General features: G+C 25.4%; 13 protein-coding genes and 1 pseudogene across 13 annotated transcripts; 7 read left to right on the top strand and 7 right to left on the bottom strand.

Annotated features, from left to right (window-relative positions):
* Window positions 1–53: 53 nt before the first annotated feature.
* Window positions 54–692, top strand: AAJ76_700036386 (hypothetical protein; the record flags this gene model as incomplete). The annotated part of the gene is made up of 1 exon (XM_024476280.1): window positions 54–692. The coding sequence occupies one exon, from the start codon at window positions 54–56 to the stop codon at window positions 690–692; it is 639 nt and encodes a 212-aa protein (XP_024331808.1).
* A 184-nt stretch (window positions 693–876) lies between these two features.
* Window positions 877–1197, top strand: AAJ76_700035563 (60s ribosomal protein p1; the record flags this gene model as incomplete). The annotated part of the gene is made up of 1 exon (XM_024476279.1): window positions 877–1197. The coding sequence occupies one exon, from the start codon at window positions 877–879 to the stop codon at window positions 1195–1197; it is 321 nt and encodes a 106-aa protein (XP_024331807.1).
* A 162-nt stretch (window positions 1198–1359) lies between these two features.
* Window positions 1360–1491, bottom strand: AAJ76_700034949 (hypothetical protein; the record flags this gene model as incomplete). The annotated part of the gene is made up of 1 exon (XM_024476278.1): window positions 1360–1491. One exon carries the CDS (start codon window positions 1489–1491, stop codon window positions 1360–1362), a length of 132 nt encoding a protein of 43 aa, XP_024331806.1.
* A 521-nt stretch (window positions 1492–2012) lies between these two features.
* Window positions 2013–2400, bottom strand: AAJ76_700034040 (hypothetical protein; annotated as a pseudogene).
* Window positions 2401–3467: 1067 nt separating this feature from the next.
* AAJ76_700031410 (hypothetical protein) lies at window positions 3468–5030 on the bottom strand (the record flags this gene model as incomplete). The annotated part of the gene is made up of 1 exon (XM_024476277.1): window positions 3468–5030. One exon carries the CDS (start codon window positions 5028–5030, stop codon window positions 3468–3470), a length of 1563 nt encoding a protein of 520 aa, XP_024331805.1.
* Window positions 5031–6574: 1544 nt separating this feature from the next.
* AAJ76_700029865 (hypothetical protein) lies at window positions 6575–6763 on the top strand (the record flags this gene model as incomplete). Its single annotated transcript, XM_024476276.1, has 1 exon — window positions 6575–6763. The coding sequence occupies one exon, from the start codon at window positions 6575–6577 to the stop codon at window positions 6761–6763; it is 189 nt and encodes a 62-aa protein (XP_024331804.1).
* Window positions 6764–8887: 2124 nt separating this feature from the next.
* On the top strand, window positions 8888–10015 carry AAJ76_700027552 (hypothetical protein; the record flags this gene model as incomplete). Its single annotated transcript, XM_024476275.1, has 1 exon — window positions 8888–10015. One exon carries the CDS (start codon window positions 8888–8890, stop codon window positions 10013–10015), a length of 1128 nt encoding a protein of 375 aa, XP_024331803.1.
* A 193-nt stretch (window positions 10016–10208) lies between these two features.
* Window positions 10209–10928, bottom strand: AAJ76_700025512 (glutathione-s-transferase-like protein; the record flags this gene model as incomplete). The annotated part of the gene is made up of 1 exon (XM_024476274.1): window positions 10209–10928. One exon carries the CDS (start codon window positions 10926–10928, stop codon window positions 10209–10211), a length of 720 nt encoding a protein of 239 aa, XP_024331802.1.
* Window positions 10929–10961: 33 nt separating this feature from the next.
* Window positions 10962–11552, top strand: AAJ76_700025478 (u1 snrnp protein; the record flags this gene model as incomplete). The annotated part of the gene is made up of 1 exon (XM_024476273.1): window positions 10962–11552. One exon carries the CDS (start codon window positions 10962–10964, stop codon window positions 11550–11552), a length of 591 nt encoding a protein of 196 aa, XP_024331801.1.
* A 27-nt stretch (window positions 11553–11579) lies between these two features.
* AAJ76_700024860 (fibrillarin) lies at window positions 11580–12401 on the top strand (the record flags this gene model as incomplete). The annotated part of the gene is made up of 1 exon (XM_024476272.1): window positions 11580–12401. The coding sequence occupies one exon, from the start codon at window positions 11580–11582 to the stop codon at window positions 12399–12401; it is 822 nt and encodes a 273-aa protein (XP_024331800.1).
* Window positions 12402–12506: 105 nt separating this feature from the next.
* On the top strand, window positions 12507–12857 carry AAJ76_700023933 (hypothetical protein; the record flags this gene model as incomplete). Its single annotated transcript, XM_024476271.1, has 1 exon — window positions 12507–12857. One exon carries the CDS (start codon window positions 12507–12509, stop codon window positions 12855–12857), a length of 351 nt encoding a protein of 116 aa, XP_024331799.1.
* A 170-nt stretch (window positions 12858–13027) lies between these two features.
* Window positions 13028–14794, bottom strand: AAJ76_700021646 (glycerol-3-phosphate dehydrogenase; the record flags this gene model as incomplete). The annotated part of the gene is made up of 1 exon (XM_024476270.1): window positions 13028–14794. One exon carries the CDS (start codon window positions 14792–14794, stop codon window positions 13028–13030), a length of 1767 nt encoding a protein of 588 aa, XP_024331798.1.
* Window positions 14795–15365: 571 nt separating this feature from the next.
* AAJ76_700020577 (nucleotide kinase) lies at window positions 15366–15863 on the bottom strand (the record flags this gene model as incomplete). Its single annotated transcript, XM_024476269.1, has 1 exon — window positions 15366–15863. One exon carries the CDS (start codon window positions 15861–15863, stop codon window positions 15366–15368), a length of 498 nt encoding a protein of 165 aa, XP_024331797.1.
* A 1156-nt stretch (window positions 15864–17019) lies between these two features.
* On the bottom strand, window positions 17020–17883 carry AAJ76_700018557 (glycerol-3-phosphate dehydrogenase; the record flags this gene model as incomplete). Its single annotated transcript, XM_024476268.1, has 1 exon — window positions 17020–17883. The coding sequence occupies one exon, from the start codon at window positions 17881–17883 to the stop codon at window positions 17020–17022; it is 864 nt and encodes a 287-aa protein (XP_024331796.1).
* Between the last annotated feature and the right edge of the window lie 119 nt (window positions 17884–18002).

Here is an 18002-nt window from a genome sequence, read left to right as displayed (position 1 = left end):
ACAAAAAAACTAACATCTATTTATAAAGGAATTCTATTTATTTTTTTACCCCTATGGAAGATTCTACTGATTTTTTTGAATTTGTGAACAATGAAAATCCTTATGCTTTTTTGCGAAATTATGCAGACAATTCTTTTAAGAACCCAAAAATAAAAGATAAACTAGATGCTTTACAAAAAATCCAACCCAGTTTTGTTCCATGTATTGTCGATCAAACTGTATTTGCAAATGAAAGAACTACTATTATAAATTTTATAATAAGAAATGGTATTAATGAAAATATAATGAATGGTACCGAGATTTTAAATAAAAATAATATAGAACACGATATCGGTAAACATGAAATTGTAAATCAAAGCGGAACTTTAGAATTACGTGCTAAAGCTGCAGATTTAAAAGATCTAGGATTTGATACTAGCTATGTACACAAGCGTAGATACAATATTACGGCGCTTAACACCATTTTAGAAGTTTTTAAAAATCACATTGAATTGGATGGAATGGAGGATATTATTCTTAATATTTTTAGGCTAAAGCTTATTAATAAACAGAAGCTTTTAAGAGACAAGGTTTTTACCGCTGTTAATGAGAAATTAGATAATGAAGCTGTTCTTAAAATTGATTTACAAAAAGAAATAATTGATGATCAAATGGAAGAGGCTAGACAACTACTTAAATTAGAAAAAAGTTGAATTTAATACACAATATTTTGTTTACTACTAATTTTAATAATTTTTGAAGTAATAAGATTTTTATAAGTGATTTTATTCTTTTTTTAATAGTGCAGGTTTAGAATTATTTTAAAACCCACAATCACTTTTTTTCTAAAAAAATATTTAAATAAATTTTTTTTGAGGGGTACTTTCTGGCTCGATAATGTTAAATGCTACAAGTACACAAAATGACAATAAGTTATATTCATACGCTGCATTGTTTATATATGGTAATAACCAAGATGTTACTAAAGATAAGATAGTAGCAGTTCTTAAAGCATTGGGTGTTAGTGCTCAGATGAAACTAGCAGAATTATTCGAATGTGATGTCATTCAGATGAAGACTATGTTATCTTCAACTTCAAGTACAAGTTCTGCACCGGTTGCGTCTAATAAGACTGATGAAAAGGAAGAAGAGGTAACTAAACCAGCTGAAGAGGAACCTGCTGAAGAAATAGAATTAGATTTCGGAGACTTATTCTAATAAATTTATTTTTAAGAATCATTACATTTGACTTTTTAAGTTTTTTTGAATAGAATGTTATTATTGTGTTGTTGTTTTTAAATCGTTATTAAATTATGTAAACGTGGTGTTCAGTACGATGTTAACTTTTCGAACAATTATAAATAATTTGTTTGCAGGTGTTTAATTCTGTTCACATTTTATACTTATTGGATTTTTTTTCTCGTATAATGTTATTAAAATTATTAATCTATAATGTCCAGATTTAACGGTCTTTTTATAACATTCCATTACTTTGTCTACAAATTTGAACATCTTTTTATAATTAAATTAATCAAAAAAATTTAATAACAGCTTATTTCACATTTTTTGTATTTGCTAATATACAGTAAAGGCTATGAAACTATTTAAGATAAAAAAGCTCTTGTCTTGTAATCGACAATATATATAAAAAGTTTGAATCTAAATATCTAAATATTTTTTTTGTATTCTAAAGAACTTTTTTCTCTATCAAACCTTTAAGTTATTTTTGTATATTAATTTATGCATTTTTCTAATGTATTACAAATTTAAATTTATTAACAAACTAAATTTTTTTCTACAAATTAGTTAAGCTGTAATTTCTAAATTGTATTAGATCAAATATTTTAAACTTTAACAACAATTGACTATATCACCTTATGAATTTCATTCGTTACCTGATTTAAGTCGCCTTTGTTGATGAATTTAATAAATTAAAAACATTTATTTTTACATAAAAATAATATAAAGGAAATTTAAAGTAAGATTTTAAAAACAATTATATTAAATAAATATAGTAAATTTACAATATCAATTTATTCTTCTTTTACTGGGATACAACAGAATATCATGTAAGTACTTATTAATGAATAGATTCCCAATAATAATCCACATAAAATTATACTATTACTAGTCACAACAACACACCCTCTACAATTTCTATATCCTTTCCTCATTACAAATACATTATCAATAATTATAAATAGTCCTAAAACAAGTAGAATCTTTGAAAAGATATATAAACCTAAATTATTAAATTCACTTACATTTAAAAATAATAAAATAAGTATTCGACCATTTGGCTACGGGTCTACATACAGACGTAAGAAATACAATAGCAACACATAAAATTAAAATAATTTGACCATAAAAATAGCGAGGAGCAAATATTGACATTAATATAAGATTTGTACCATTTGTTAAATAAAATTAAGTAATTTTCACTTACTATTTCCATTTTGTCTGTAACAATGATCATAGGGGTATTTGAAGAATAGCATAAACAAAATATGATTAAATAAAGTATGAAAAGTTAGAAATGATTATAATAAAAGCTATTTAAAATTAGTTAAAAATAATCATACCATTTTTTAAAACTTAACAAATAGTCAATTTGGTTTTATATGACTAAAAAATTGCAAAATTATTTTTAACCACATTTACATTCTTTTTGTGATTATTTTTAATGAGTTTAAGATTTATATCAAAAAATAATCAAACTATATGCAACGTTATAAAAAACCTAAGTTTGTATTTTAATTTTTTCTATATACATCTAAGTCTTAAAAGCATAATTGATGGAGCCTAGGTCTAAACAACGCTTGTTCTGTAAAAAGCAGTAAACAGGCTGAGGTGTGGGAAATACTGTTGTTGATTGAAAACCATAATTTATCTGAAAATTTCTTTTATATATTTTTTCTCTCCTTAATTTGTACCAATGGCAGTAGTTATCACTACGAATATAATTTAGATCAATAAAAATAGTGATAGAATAAGGAAAGGTGCTTACATCAAATTTTTGTAATTATTATTGGTTGTGATGTGCATAACAATAATTATTTTAAAATTTTATTAAAACACAAAAAATACTTATTTTTGTTTTATTAAAATTTACACCATTTAGTGTTATATCGAATTTGTTACTTCAAATTACAACATGAAACTAGTTACAATGTAAATTTATAGAAAATTACATAAATTTAAAATATTTAAAAATTTGTACAACGTAAAAAAAATATTATATGTAAAATAAATAATAAAAAACATGCAATAGGTTAAAAATGTATAAAATTAGAGCAATTACTAGTTTAAAATGATTTTATTTTGTTTTTGACAAATAATGGCATAAAAAATGATGTATTTTATAAAAAACATTTTTTTTTTTGCTTTTACAATACAAAATACTATAATTTCATGAAATAGTTTTTTAAAGTTTTTATAAGCATTTTACGAGAAAAAAAAAATTAATTTTTAGTTGCGTCGGAACTAATTTATTTTCTGGTTGTTCCAAAATCAATACTTTCATAAAATAGAAACAATTCCTCAATCTGACCGACATAGGCACGAATTTGGCTTATAGCAGATTTATAATTAGCCTCAAATTTTTTTATCATATCAAAAGCTCCAAGAGATGATAACCTAGGTGCAAAATCTTTATGAAATAATATTCGTTTTATATTTTTTAAAATATTGGAAAACCCTATTTTTGAAAAAATATGATTTAAATTACTTTTAGCCAGCTTAACATTAAAAATAAGCTCTGAATAACCAACATTCGATAAATTGAAAAAATTCTTGATGTCAATAATATATAGAAACACATCTTGTACAAATACTAAAGATTTAAGAATACAATTATTGCAACAAGGTGCCAAATTGAGATTTTTAATACTTAAAATATCATTTTGTAAAGTTACATAAATGTAACGCTTAATTATCTTATAATGATAACAAAATCTACCTTTAAGTCTAGCATAACCTTTATTTCTAGAAATATTGGATCCTTTCAAACAAAATCCGCTATAATTATTAAATAAAAATTTTACCTGAAATATTTCATGAAATTTTTTTTGATAGATTTCCAGTATATTTAAGAAGTCAGTTTCTAATTGACAAAATAACAAGCCTTTTCTATTACAAACTGAATCATTACTTATTGAATTTAAATCCTGGCACTCGTCATAATTTAAATTTTTACAAGCTGTATTTAACTGTTTATCAGTACATTTTTCAACTGTAGAAACATGGGGTTCTAAAGGTCCATTAAATCTTTCAAAAGTCAAAAAGCTGTTTTCTCTTCCATTTACGATATTATCTAAAGAATTAAATTCTTGGGAAGATGTACATTCAGAACTATCTCTTAAATTGTAACAATCAGAATTTTCTTTTAAAAACTCGTGCGAAGCATCATCAATTTTCACATTTTCTCTGAAGTGTTCTTTTTTATTACTGCTATTCTGTTGTATAGCATATCGCTCTTTAGTAAAATTTAAATTTTCTTCTTCACATAGAATTTTATTATGATCAAAAGCCGTTGCATTATCTTTTACGTGTACCTTTTTTAAAGTATTAAGTAGCAAATATTTATTCGCGGTAGAGTGATCAAAACATCCATTGATACCAAATAATCGTTTTTTACCCGATGTGTTATTTTCATCTAAAGAATTTACTATTGCATCAAAATTATTTAGCCTACAATTTTCAGAATATAATTTACCGCAATTTACAACTTTCAATGAATTTTGAGTATTTGGAAGAGTATTTTTCTTGTGTGACATATTAGCTATTAGTTCTGAAAAATTTGTCACTAATTCTTTCTCAAGATTACTATCTAAAAAAAAATTTTCTTTTACAAACATCGATTCTGGTTTTTTAATTATATCATCATTCATCATCTGTTTATTGTCGTAATAAGAATATTTGCTTCCGTAAGCTCCCGTAGTAAAAATATCATTGGTAAAATAAAAGTTATATGGTTCAGGCTGATTATTTTCTTCAACTTCCATATTCGAAAACCTCGATGTCAAAATTCTAAATACAAAAAAAAATATCATTTTGGGGAATCTAAAATTTTATACTTTTATATTTCAAATTAAAAAGGTTTAATTAATTTAAAATATTACAAATAAGCTCGAATTTGTTTTATATTGCATATTGGCGTATATAAGATTTAAGTACTTTTTATTTATTTTAATTTGCTTAATTAGTTATTTACAGAAATTAAAAAACATTCTCTTAGTTTATGAAATACAATATGATTTTGTAATTGTAAAAATAAATTTTTATTTAAAAATCAAAATTTAATTAATTTCTATAATGAAAAAATATACATTAGTGTTAATAAATAAAAAAATAACAAATTATAATTAATAAAATAACAATATTTTCATATTTTTGTTCATAGATGACTTTTGAAAAAGATAACATTTTTGTACTTGTGCACTTATTTACGCGTTTGTTGCCGTTAACAAATTTTGTAAACTAAATTATTTTTAATTTAATTTTTCTCATTTCTTTAATTAATTAACATTTTCCTTAAGTACTAATCAAATATTTGTAAATCTAATAAACCTAAAATTATATTTTTATTTTTTTGATTTATTTAGTATATCTAACATTAATGTTTTATAAAAGTAAAATTTAACGTTTTAAAGCATCTATTAAATTTTCCTTTGTAATAATCGATGTGCTTGTAATTTTTGGTATTTCCTTATCTAAAATTAATTTTATTTGCCATACTAACAATAATTAATAAGACCTTTTTAATGTTTTGCTAAACTTTCATATCCATTTTTAGGTTTCTGGACGTAACTAGGTTTAATTTAATGTTCTATATTGTTGCCAATCACGATAACATATTTATTAATTTAATTTCTACTATAACACAATTTTTTGAAATCTAATTTAAGATCAGCCTATAGTAACCAGTAGACCGCTGCTATAATGTTATAACCCACACATAAAGAAGATTTGGGTGATAGAATTACTTTGAACACATATTAATTTGTGTCCTATGTGTTTACTAATATTTCGATGTGTGATTATTGCAATTTATCATATAAGGAATTTTACTTTTTTTAAATTTGGAGAATAATGGTGGCTGAGCATTTGATACCACAAAAGCGGTCTCGAATTTAAAAATATATTTTTTTCTTGTAAATTTTCCTTATAAATATGCTCTTTATTGAATTTGTGAAAAATTTAACTTTGTCAATAATAACTTCAGTAGTTGCTTTGATTTTACAAGCGGCTACCATACCACGTTCAAGCTTCTTTTCTTAAACCTCTTCTCTTAATTCTGTACATTAAAGGAGCAATTCATAATACAGTCCGTTGCATAATCTTGCGAACCCTCTATTTTTATCAAAAACTCTACGTAAAATGCACTATTGTAAAAGATTATTGACATGTTTCCATTCAATTTTTTATTTGAACTAGAGGTTAACTACTCGTTTTTTCTATTACGTTATATAATATATTGCTTTTATAAAATTGATATTTTTTAAAAAAAGTATTGCATAATCTTACTACAGTTAAATTTTTAATAAACTTTTTGGCAGAAAAAATGTTTTTAAATGAATTATTTTGTTAGCCCCTAATGAGTAGAAAACCTTTCCTTTATACAGGATTTTGTAGCACACTGGCCGAAACTGGTGGGAGAAGAGTGGTCAACGCAGTTTATAAAAATGCTGAACTAGAGATGTGGCGATGTAAGGAGATGCGCATAAAAATACAAATGGTAGAAGGTGCCTTTGATGCTTGTACTATGACATCTCTTCTCGGGTAATTCAAAACATGTCCGACAATTACATTTGCTGTAAATTATTCTCGACAAGGTATGGATATAACTGGTAACATGTTCTCCCAGAGACAAAATCCAATGTATACAGCAGAGCTTGCTACGCCGGCAAGTTTAAAAATGCGGGAGTTTTGATAAGTAGGAATCTCACAGTACCGATTTAATAAGGATTACACTCCCAAATCTCTCTGGTCCATATGCAAAGATTCTCTTCCTTTCTTGTACAGTAAAAAAAGCCTTACCTTGATGATTCTGAAAAAGCTGTTATTATTTTGCTGAATAAGCCAAAAAAGTCAATTTTTGAAATTAGCAGAGAGAAAAGCAGATCATGCGCTGTTATTGCTAAATACATAAAAGAATATTCAAATTTTGGTAAGAAAAAGTCGCCTGGTTATCCAAAAAGGTCTTTTAGGGCGCGATCAAAACTAATTTATTTTGCTAGTGGTAAAAATATAACGGCAAATAATTTGAAGCATGCTTTAGATTTAAATGTGCATAAATCCACCATAACAAGAACTTTAGCAAGAGACAGTAAACTAAAAAGGAAAAAATAGTCGAAAATTTGCTTTAAATTTTGGACACTTAAAAAACAAAATATTATTTTCAGATAAATATACAAATTTCGGAACCAGATGTAAAGAAGAAATATTTTCGGATAAAGAAAAAGCCAAATCTTGATAGTCCAGATGGTTATAACTAGTATTGAACAAGTATTAAAACAAAAAAAGTTGTGTATTCTTGCAGAGCCATAAGACCTTCAGTCGTGGTTTGGGGTTTTTTTAATTATTTTGAAATTCAACAAGTGTTTTTATTTCAAAAAGTATAGATAGTTTAAAATGTCAAGATATACTGATTAAATATTTACTTCCATTTATTGATGAACAAAAATACATAAAATAATTTCAACAGAACAACACAACAACACAATTTCAATATCTACAAAAAATTTGCTAGCTTGCAAAATTGTCGAGACAATATTTTAGCTAGCATATTCTCCTGATCTTAATCCTATAAAAAATCTTTGGGAGAGCTTTCTAGGCAAATTTATTCTAAGGTAAAACCTATGATAGTGTAAGTAAATTAAAAGTCACAATTTCTGAAAATTGGCATAATTTTGGCCCGGATTTCTGTAAAAAGATTATTTTTTATAGAAAACAAAATTAAACTAGTAATTGAAAACAATTATGGCTTAACGAGTTATTAAATATTATTAAAATTAAACTGGCGTAAGATTGTACATCACTTTTTTTAAAAAAATTCTTATTTTATAAAAACAATACATTATATCTAGTAATAGAGTTAATGAGTAACTAAATTCCTGTTTAAATAAAAAATTGAGTGGATTAATGTCAACGAATTGGTATGTTAGCGCAGTTTACGTAAAGTTTTTGATAAAAATAAAGGGCTTGCAAGATTATGCAACAGACTTTAGCTAGTCGAATTTTGCCCATTTTTAAAACTCAACCTTTATTATTTTTTAAAAAAATAAGGGTTAAAAATTAGAATATTTTTTCGATTTATACCAATTTTGGTATAAAAGTGGGATTAATCATTCGTGTACTCAGAATAATATATAGTGGTTGGCTAATAGACTGTACTTGTGGTTCTTTTTTGTTCTCTTTTTAAAATTATATTTGCAGAATATTATTATTTTGTTTATATTACCTTCCTAATTTGTTATATGCAAATTTATTAATTTTGTTATAATAAATTTTATTCTTCTTTAAATATTCATTTTTACTTTCATTACATATGTTCTTTTCTATGTAATATTTGCTTAATTTCTATTTTGTAGAATTAAATCAAAGCTGTAAATGAATGTGTATCTTTCAAAATTTCGAAATTATTTAATTATCAGGCTCAAACTAACAGATGAAACAAATATAATATGTAACGTTTCACGAGGCTAAAACCATTTAACTTAAATATACAAACATGACTTATACAAACACTATTTCTTTTTTTAAAGCATCACCCGCACATCAAAATTCTAACAACAGTATGCTTCTTAACTTTTCGTTATGTCGTGTATATAATCGTACGAGTGTATTTTTTTGCAATTAGCAGCCATATGTTTCATATCATTAAATAAAATTCTTTTTAAAAGTCCTTATGCAAAAATTAAATGAAAAGAGAAAAAATCAAGATCCAAATATAGAACAAAAAATAAAAAAAACTAATACTGAAACACCTTATGCACTCAATTCAAATCTACTTTACATATTGTCAAAATATGATAAAAGAATTATATTTTTACACCAGTGTAGCAGGTTAAGACGTTCTAAAAAATTTTTAAGATCTTCAATAAAACACGTTGAGAAGATTCAATTTGATGAAAATTTAGACTTTTATTGTAATCTTAAGAGTGTAATATTTAAATTCACCAATGTAGTAGATTTAGGATACTTTAAAAATAGAAAACTGTTATCACTAGAATTGAACCAAGTTGAAACTATAAAAATGTCCTTTGATTTTAGTGTCAAAGAACTTAGACTGCTAAACTGTAAAATAGATTTAAAAACATTTATTAAAATATTAAATATATGTAATTTAGAAAGCTTGACACTTATAAATGTATTGATATACCACCAACACAAACCAGCAGATAGTTATAAAGCATATACATCTGAAAGCGATGATTTAACGTACAGTAATCTTTCTTTTTATGATATGGAAGAAAAACGTACAGATTTTTTAATCAACAGTAAAATTAACCTATTACTAGAAAAATTAAGTCTAAAAAAATTAACTTTAGTAGACACAAATATAAAATTAGAAAATTTGAATAATTTTACATCTCTAAATATTTTAAGTTATAAATATAACTCTATTTATATGTTTTATTCATTCTCTAAGACAGTTTATTCGTATTTGAAAACATCTTATGATGAATTTTGGTGTATGGAAGATATAGAACACCTTATACTTTTTAATAAAAAAATTTTACAAAAAGATTATACATTCAAAAATATTAAAAAGCTTGAAATATTTAATAACACTATTTCCAGTGATATTATGAATCTTATTGTCAAAAAATTCAGTAGTGTAAAAGAGTTAAGTTTTAATGGTTGTGTGTTTACAGATGTAAGTTATAAAAGAATGTGTTCTTTTTTCGGACACAAAATTGAGTATTTAAATTTAATTGATTCTGAACTGCCACAAGATGCACTTTTTGAATTAAAGAAAAGTTTTAAAGATTGTAAGATAATTTTTAGAGACAAATCAATATTAAATTTTTAGAGTATTATTAATTTAAATTTGGCCTAGAAATATACATGAGTTATGTTCTATTTCAGTCATATTAAGTTTTAACATCAATTTTTTTCATACAAAAAATAAGTGCGCGACTAAATATTCAATTATGTTATGAAAAACAAAAAGTGTTGATTGCAAAAACAAAAGTAAAAAAAACAAATTTATTAAATTCACTACGCTACCATGTAAGTTTTTCTTTTTTTGACTTTTTTTTATTTTTGACCTCTGGTTCAGCAACATCCTCCTCAATTCGAGCTTCATCTTCCTCATCATTTTCATAATGTGCGACATAAATTTTTTTTTTGTTTGCATTTTGTTTGTCTTCTATAAACTTTTCATGTGCTGCATGATATTTATCTTTAAGTTCTTCGCCATACACACCACTTTCAAGTCTAAGTAGTAATTCTTCACCAATATGCTTTTCAAAATCCAAATCTTCCAAATTTGCCAATGCTGCTAATTTTTCAGCTCTTGTGACCTTTCTCTTTGTTCTTTTCATGTATTCTGTACGACCATGTTCTTTAAAATATTCTAGTCTCTCTGTGTATTCTACTAATTTTGTGTGTTTCTGCTTACACTTATGTATAATCTGTTTATCCCAATGCTCTAATTCTTTATCAATTTGTTTAAGAGCTTCCTCATAGTGTTTGCTAAGCTTAATTTTTTCGTATTGTTCATTTGGTGTATTTATTCTCTCGGGTTCCTTAATAAAAAGATACAACTCTTCATTAATAGCCCGTACAGTAGCATATTTAGTATTAGCCAATGGACATGAAAATGCATTACAAAGACCAGTTAAATTATTTTTATTTTTACATAAAAATTCCGTATCTGTTTTTTTCTTAAAAGAACAAAATTTCTTTTCTCCAATATTTTTCCAAATTGAGTTATCTAACATGAACGGTTATAAAAAAATATTTTATAGGCCTTTATGACAGACAGAGCAAAAAAACTGCTAGATAATTTATTAGGTTTAAATAGAAATATTGTTAACAATGAAGATTATTGCATATATTATATTGCAGGTGGTTGTCCTTACGAGATACTAAAAAATACCAAAATATCATTAGGTTCTTGTAAATATAAAATTCATGGGAAAATAGAACATCCAAGTAAAGTATTGTATGAAAAAGAGTTGTTTAAATTAATATCAAATTTATTAAATCAGATTAGTAATAAACCTAACAAAGAAATTATTATAAATGACAAAAATATACGAAAAAAAGAACACAATTTAGAAATAAAATTAGACGAAATAGAAAGTAATACTACTGATGAAAATATAATTCAGATGTATGAAAAATTTAGGTTATTAGAAAATGAAATAAAAGACTACGAAAATGTGAAACAAGCATATTTTAAGAATAACACTGAGGGCGTAGAAAAATGTACAACTTGTAATATTCCGATTATAAAAAACTTTTATAGTGAAAAATACATTAGACATTTACAAGGTAGGGCACACAACGGAATATTACGACTTCGAAAATTACATGATGATTTAAAAAAGAAATTTTTTTAACAAAATTTTAAATATTTTTCCCCATAAATGGCGCATAAATTTGGATCAAAAAAACGTAACAACGACACAAAGAATGAATCACGAGGAAGGCAAATTAACAAAAAAAGAGGAACAGTTAAGTCTAAAATGAGTTCACAAGTTATTGTACAGCCCCACAAGATTCACAAAGATATTTTTGTGTGTAGAGGAAAAGATGATCTACTTTTAACTCAAAATATGGTACCAGGAACATCTGTGTATAACGAAAAAAGAATATCTGTGTCCCTTGATAACAGTCAAAAAATTGAATATCGAGTGTGGAACGCGTATAGGAGTAAGCTTGCTGCGGGTATTATATGTGGGCTGGAAAACATTCACATTCAAAAAGGAACAAAGGTTTTATATTTGGGTGCTAGTTCAGGAACTACCGTCTCACATGTGTCAGATATTGTTGGAGAAACAGGTATTGTTTATGCTGTTGAATTTAGTCAGAGATCTGGTCGAGATCTAATTAATTTGGCTATGAAGCGTACAAATATTGTACCGATAATAGAAGATGCAAGACATCCTTACAAATATAGAATGCTTGTTGGGTCTGTAGATACTGTCTTTGCTGATGTCTCACAACCAGATCAATCAAGAATTGTTTGTATTAATTGCGAATATTTTTTAAAAGATAATGGTGGGGTTGTTATGTCAATTAAGGCTAATTGCATTAATTCAGCTCTTCCTGCTGAGACCGTTTTTGCCGATGAAGTAAATATTTTACGTAAAAATGAAATTAAGCCTAAAGAGCAAGTATCATTAGAGCCATTTGAAAAAGATCATGCAATAATTGTTGGTATTTACAAACAAAGTAAAAAGAAATGATAAATTAAAAGTTAGTTATATTTTAAATTTATAATTTTTTAGTAAAAGACTTCAGTGTCAAAAATATTTATTTGAAGCAAAGATTGTTGACATAAATTACCCTCAATGAACCTAAGAGAAACGGGTGTTATTGTTATATTAATTGGTATATCAGTGTTTTTGTTAGGATTTATTATGCTAGCTGATAAAGCTTTGATGATTTGTGGGAATATTTTAGTATCCATTGGAATACTCATTCTAACAAGATCACGCTTATTTAATCTACTTCATATAGATAAATTACAAGGTACAGTTCTATTTATTTTAGGATTTATGTTTATATTATATGGATTTGTGTTTCTAGGGTTTATATTAGAAGTGGTCGGTTTATCTTTATTGCTTAAAGAAAGCATACCATCATTTAAAACAATTTTAAAAGGATTAATATTGGGAAGAGCACTAAAAAAAATAAAATGACACATAATTGTCAATTTTTTTTTATAAAATTGTTTAAACTTTTACTGTATAACTTTATTCGCTGCAATAAATAATGTTAAGATGTTGTTATACTTCATGATCTTAGTTTTTATATGTAATTTAAATTTAAGTATTTAATATATTAAAGTCACTACAAAATATAAATAAATTTAATTTTTTAATAAACTATAACCACAAGTTTCCATCATTTCCATGCATAATTTTGTTTCTTCATTATATCTTTGCTGATCCCATCCGTAATAGTCTTTCATTACTTCAGCTACTATACCAATTAAATCAAATGCTCTTCTGACGTCAATGTATCCTATCATCATCCTATTAAATAATATATCACTGATGCGATAAGCCAATTCATGTTCGATACAATATACTATTTCTTCTTTTGTATAAGGATAACCATCTGTAAGTCTGGTGTATGACCCATTAAAGTATTCAGAGAAATTGTAAGCTTTGGTACCATAAGTTGTAGCTAAATGCTTAGCTATATCTTCTGGAATATTTAAAGTAAGTGCCAAATCAAATTCTGTAGCTTTAGTATATCCCTGTGATCCCAAAACAGGAAGATATTGTGTTATACTTGGTCTATTAGACTTTATATTAAAAACTTTTATAATTTGATTTATTGTCTGTTCTCCCATAAGTCGAAAAATTGTCCACTTACCACCTGTTACAGTTACCATATTGTCTTTATCTATTCTTATAGTATGTTTTCTACATATCTTTTCTGTTGAACTTTTCGATAAATCCTTGACTAACGGTCTAATACCTGTCCAAACAGACAAAACATCTTTTTTTGTTAATTTTAAATTGTGATCTGTAAAATAATTGGCCTCGTGAATAAGAAAGTTTAGATCTTCTTCAGTCGGTTTTATTAAATCTTCAACTTTACACTTAACATCTGTTCCTCCAATCAATGTTTTACCTTTAAAATTCATAAAAAATGCGATTCTTCCATCACTCGTGCTTGGATCAACAAAGCCCATATTTTTAGGCGAAAATATTGCGGGAACTATAATATGTGTACCATAACTATGTTGGAGTATTGGTTGACAGTTTTCAATTGATGTATTTCGAACCTCGTCAGCAAAAGGGCCAGAAGTATTTATTAAAACTTTACACCTAATTAAAAATTTTTCATTATTTATTGAATCTTGACATTTAATTCCATTAATTTTATCGCCATCTTTTGTTACTGACAAGAATTTTGCATGATTTAATACAACAGCTCCATAGTAGGTAGCTGTGACACCCAATAGAACATTGTATTTAGCATCATAAAATTGGCCATCACGATACGAAACGGATCCTACAAGGTCGATTTTTCTCACATTAGGAAATTTTGTAATAGTTTGTTGCCGCGACAAAAATTTACTTCGCCCAAGGGACCGTTGCCCAGAAATCCAATCATAAAATTTAAGGCCAATATAGTAGTAAGGAATTAAAAGCCTTTTATAAACCGGAAATAATATTTCCATCGACCTTACTAGAAAAGGACACATATTCATAACAATTTTTCGTTCACTTAATGCTTCAGATACCAAGTCAAACTGAGATCTATCTAAATCATTAACAGCTTTTTCAAGGTAGCGTACACCGCCATGAAAAAGTTTTGTAGATTTTGAACTCGTGCCCGAACCAAAATCATGTGCTTCTATCAGGCCAACACTTATACCTCGTGTAGCTGCTTCGATTGCACATCCCATTCCCGTTGAACCGCCACCAATAATCAATATGTCAAAGTTTGTATTTTTTAAATCGTTAATAATTTCTGACCGACTTTTAGGTTTCCATTGCAAGTCTTGTTTCCCGAAGTAAGTTAAGGCCAATTTTTTTATCTTAAAATACTTGTATCGTTTAATTATTGTAAGTATACCACATATTAATCCTATTACTGTAAATAAAACCTTATACACCATATTTTTGTAGAGTTTTTTGTTTTAAATACAATTTGTTTCAAAAATAAAAATTAATTTGTTCGGCCCGTTGGTGTAATAACAACACCAACACATCATTTTATAAAGCCAATCAATATTAATTTTGACAAAATGTTGCTAAAATTTTGTTTTAAATATCATTTTTAATGTCAAAAATAGATTTCAAAAAATAACTAAAAAAATTTTAAAAAAGTAAAAAAGCTTGATACTTTAAAACTACAATTTTTAAGATCTACACTGCAATATTGGTGTAAATCTTTTTTAAACAAATGCATTATTAAAAATACAAAAATTTTATGCAATATTTTTATTTGTTGTCAGTTTAATTCGTTATAATTTTAGTAATCAAATGTAAAACATATCATTTAATTTTATAAATGTAAACGTGCTTCAAATTACTATTTTAAAAATATTTTATCTAAAATTTACTGTTCCTCTTACCATGGCATCTAATATAATTTTTACTTTTTATGCTTATAACAAAATTGCATAAATCTAAAATTAATGCCACAGAAATTATACACAATGTTTTTAGAAGTTTAAAAATAGTAAATTAAATATGTTTATTTAGAATATTTTTTCCTATTTGACTTATTACATCATCTTTGGTTAAATACCCTTCCTCATCTCCAACAAGGTAAAATGGTATTTTCATGCCATTTAAATCATCTTCAATAACCTCAAAGATTTCACAGGAAATGTTTTCTTTAATTTTACTGTTTTTGTACCCTCTTTGCCTTAACCTTGTATATAACACATCGGTAGAGACTTTAAGAACATACGACAAATCAAAATTGATAAAATCAAAAACCGAAGGAGAATGTGTATCAATAATAAAACTATTTTTATCTTTCAAATAGTTCTTAAAGTGTTCCCTAACTACATTATCATCGAATAGCGATGAATCAAATTTTTTTGATTTGCCTTTGTATAAATTATTTTGTATAATGTAGTTACTAACTTCTATGTAAGGAATTTTGTATAATTCGTGTATCTCTTTAGATAAAGTTGTTTTTCCAGCTCCTGGTGTTCCTGTTATTAAAATCTTCATTTTCTGGGGAAAATATTTAAAAAATAAAAAAGCATAAATATAAGATTTCTGAACGAATTTAAGAATCAAAAAATATATAAATAAAATACAAAAATGTGTACAATTTGCTTTATTGATAATCTGATGCACAGATAATTCTTATATAATATTAAATTATTTCCAAGAATTATTAAATATTATAGAAAACGCTAAATAATATTTTTAATTGCCAACCAAATCAAACATCAACTTCTATTATAACATCAAAAATCAATTATTTTTAACATAAAGAATTATGAAATTTTATACTTAAAACATTACATGTCCAAAAGTTCAAATTATATTTTATGTTAATAGAAATCAATGGGTATTTATATTAGTTTGATAAATTTTTAGAACAAACATGTGTGTTTATTATAAAAACTTATTAAAAGTAAAAAGATCTAAAGAAAATTTTAATTTGATTTCTGTTTTTCACTAAATTTAATTGTTAACAAAGTTAAAAGAAACGAATTAAATAGCTAAATATTTTCTTTAACTTTTAATTTATTCGAGGTTAGTTATGTTTTAAATACTTTTTAATTTCTCGTAAATAATTAAAATATGATAGATTAATTTAATTTATTTTGTGGTTACAAATATATCGTAATTTAAATCCAAAAGAGTTAGTATAAGACATATTTAAATTAGTACATTCTCCAAAACCTACAATTAACAATTATTTTTAGAAAATAAGTCAAATGATTTCTTTTAGCTTTACATGTCAATTTTGTCATATTTATATTGATACATAAAATAGATTAATTCTATAAATTTTGACAAATACACATTTTTTGGAATAATTTGTACATTAAAAACAGGCTTATTTGAGATAAACTTTGGATTATTAAAACTCTGAACTATGATATATAAACTTTATCATTTTGCTATAAAATTATACATAACACAGCAGCTTATTTTTTAATTTGATTTTATATTTGTTGCAAAAATGAACAAAATATTTGTAAAATCAACTTTTTATTATTTATGCAACTTTTAACAATGTAAATTAAAAAAAACAAAGCATTAATATTATGTTACTTTAAAAATAGTCCATACAAACAATTTTTATTATCAAACTAATTTAATAAAAAATATATATAAATTTATATTGGTAAACAATTTTTTAAAATTTTATTTATTCATCCGCCCTTTTATTATATTTATACACAGCAGCAGCCACAACAAATCCAATTAAGCCACCAAGAACGACGGCGTTTCTCGCTAAAAAACATTTTTTATTTTTTTTAAGACCTTCTTCAACGAGTAAAAATTCCTTTTCTAATAAAATAATAGATTCATAGAGATGTATATCAACTTCAGTTATAGGCTTTTTTTTACTGATCTTATCGAAATAGATAATTAAAAGTAAGAAAGGAGCTGTAGGAGGACACGATAAAACAATTTCAAATATTTTATAAGAATCATCGATACTTGTTACATGTCTACAGAAATAAGTTAGGACAGAATTCATATAAGTAAATGAATAAGATTCATCTATTTTTATATTTCTTCGTTTCATCATTGCTAAAAATACTGTATTGTAATGTTCATACAATTTAAAATTGTCTTTTACAAGTGGTTCGTATTTCCTACTAATAACATTTGTTAACACATTCTTGACTTTATCATATTTCTTTTTTACAAATTTACGAAATTTTTTATATTCTTCATCCGAATACTTTTTAGTAAAACTTTCTTCTTCTTTATTTTGAAATTTATCAAATTCTTTTGAAAAATAGAAAAAAATAAAAATTGAACAAATTTCACTCATTCCCTGGTAATAAAAATTGGGAATGCTTATTAGCAAATCTTTTAGTATTTTTACTAAAAACTGTTTTTTTACTTTTTCTTTAGGATCTAGTCCTATAAATGGTGTGCGTTTGACATCATTATCAATTAATGAAAGTTCCTCCTCTGACTTATTCTTAGACTTATAATCTATTTCATCATTTTGTTCCTCGTATGATTTTAAAACCTCACTAAATTTTATGTTATCCATTTTAAGGACTATTTTTAGAAATTTATATTTAAAAAGGAGAAACTTGTTGTTAGAATCAGAAACAAGTACCAATCAAAAAGATGAGATTCATAGAAAAATAAAGAAGTACAATACAAATT

Source organism: Vairimorpha ceranae (genome assembly GCF_000988165.1).
Source record: "Vairimorpha ceranae strain PA08 1199 chromosome Unknown NODE_7, whole genome shotgun sequence".
Lineage (NCBI taxonomy): Eukaryota > Fungi > Microsporidia > Nosematidae > Vairimorpha > Vairimorpha ceranae.
This window is presented reverse-complemented; position numbering and strand designations above follow the sequence as displayed.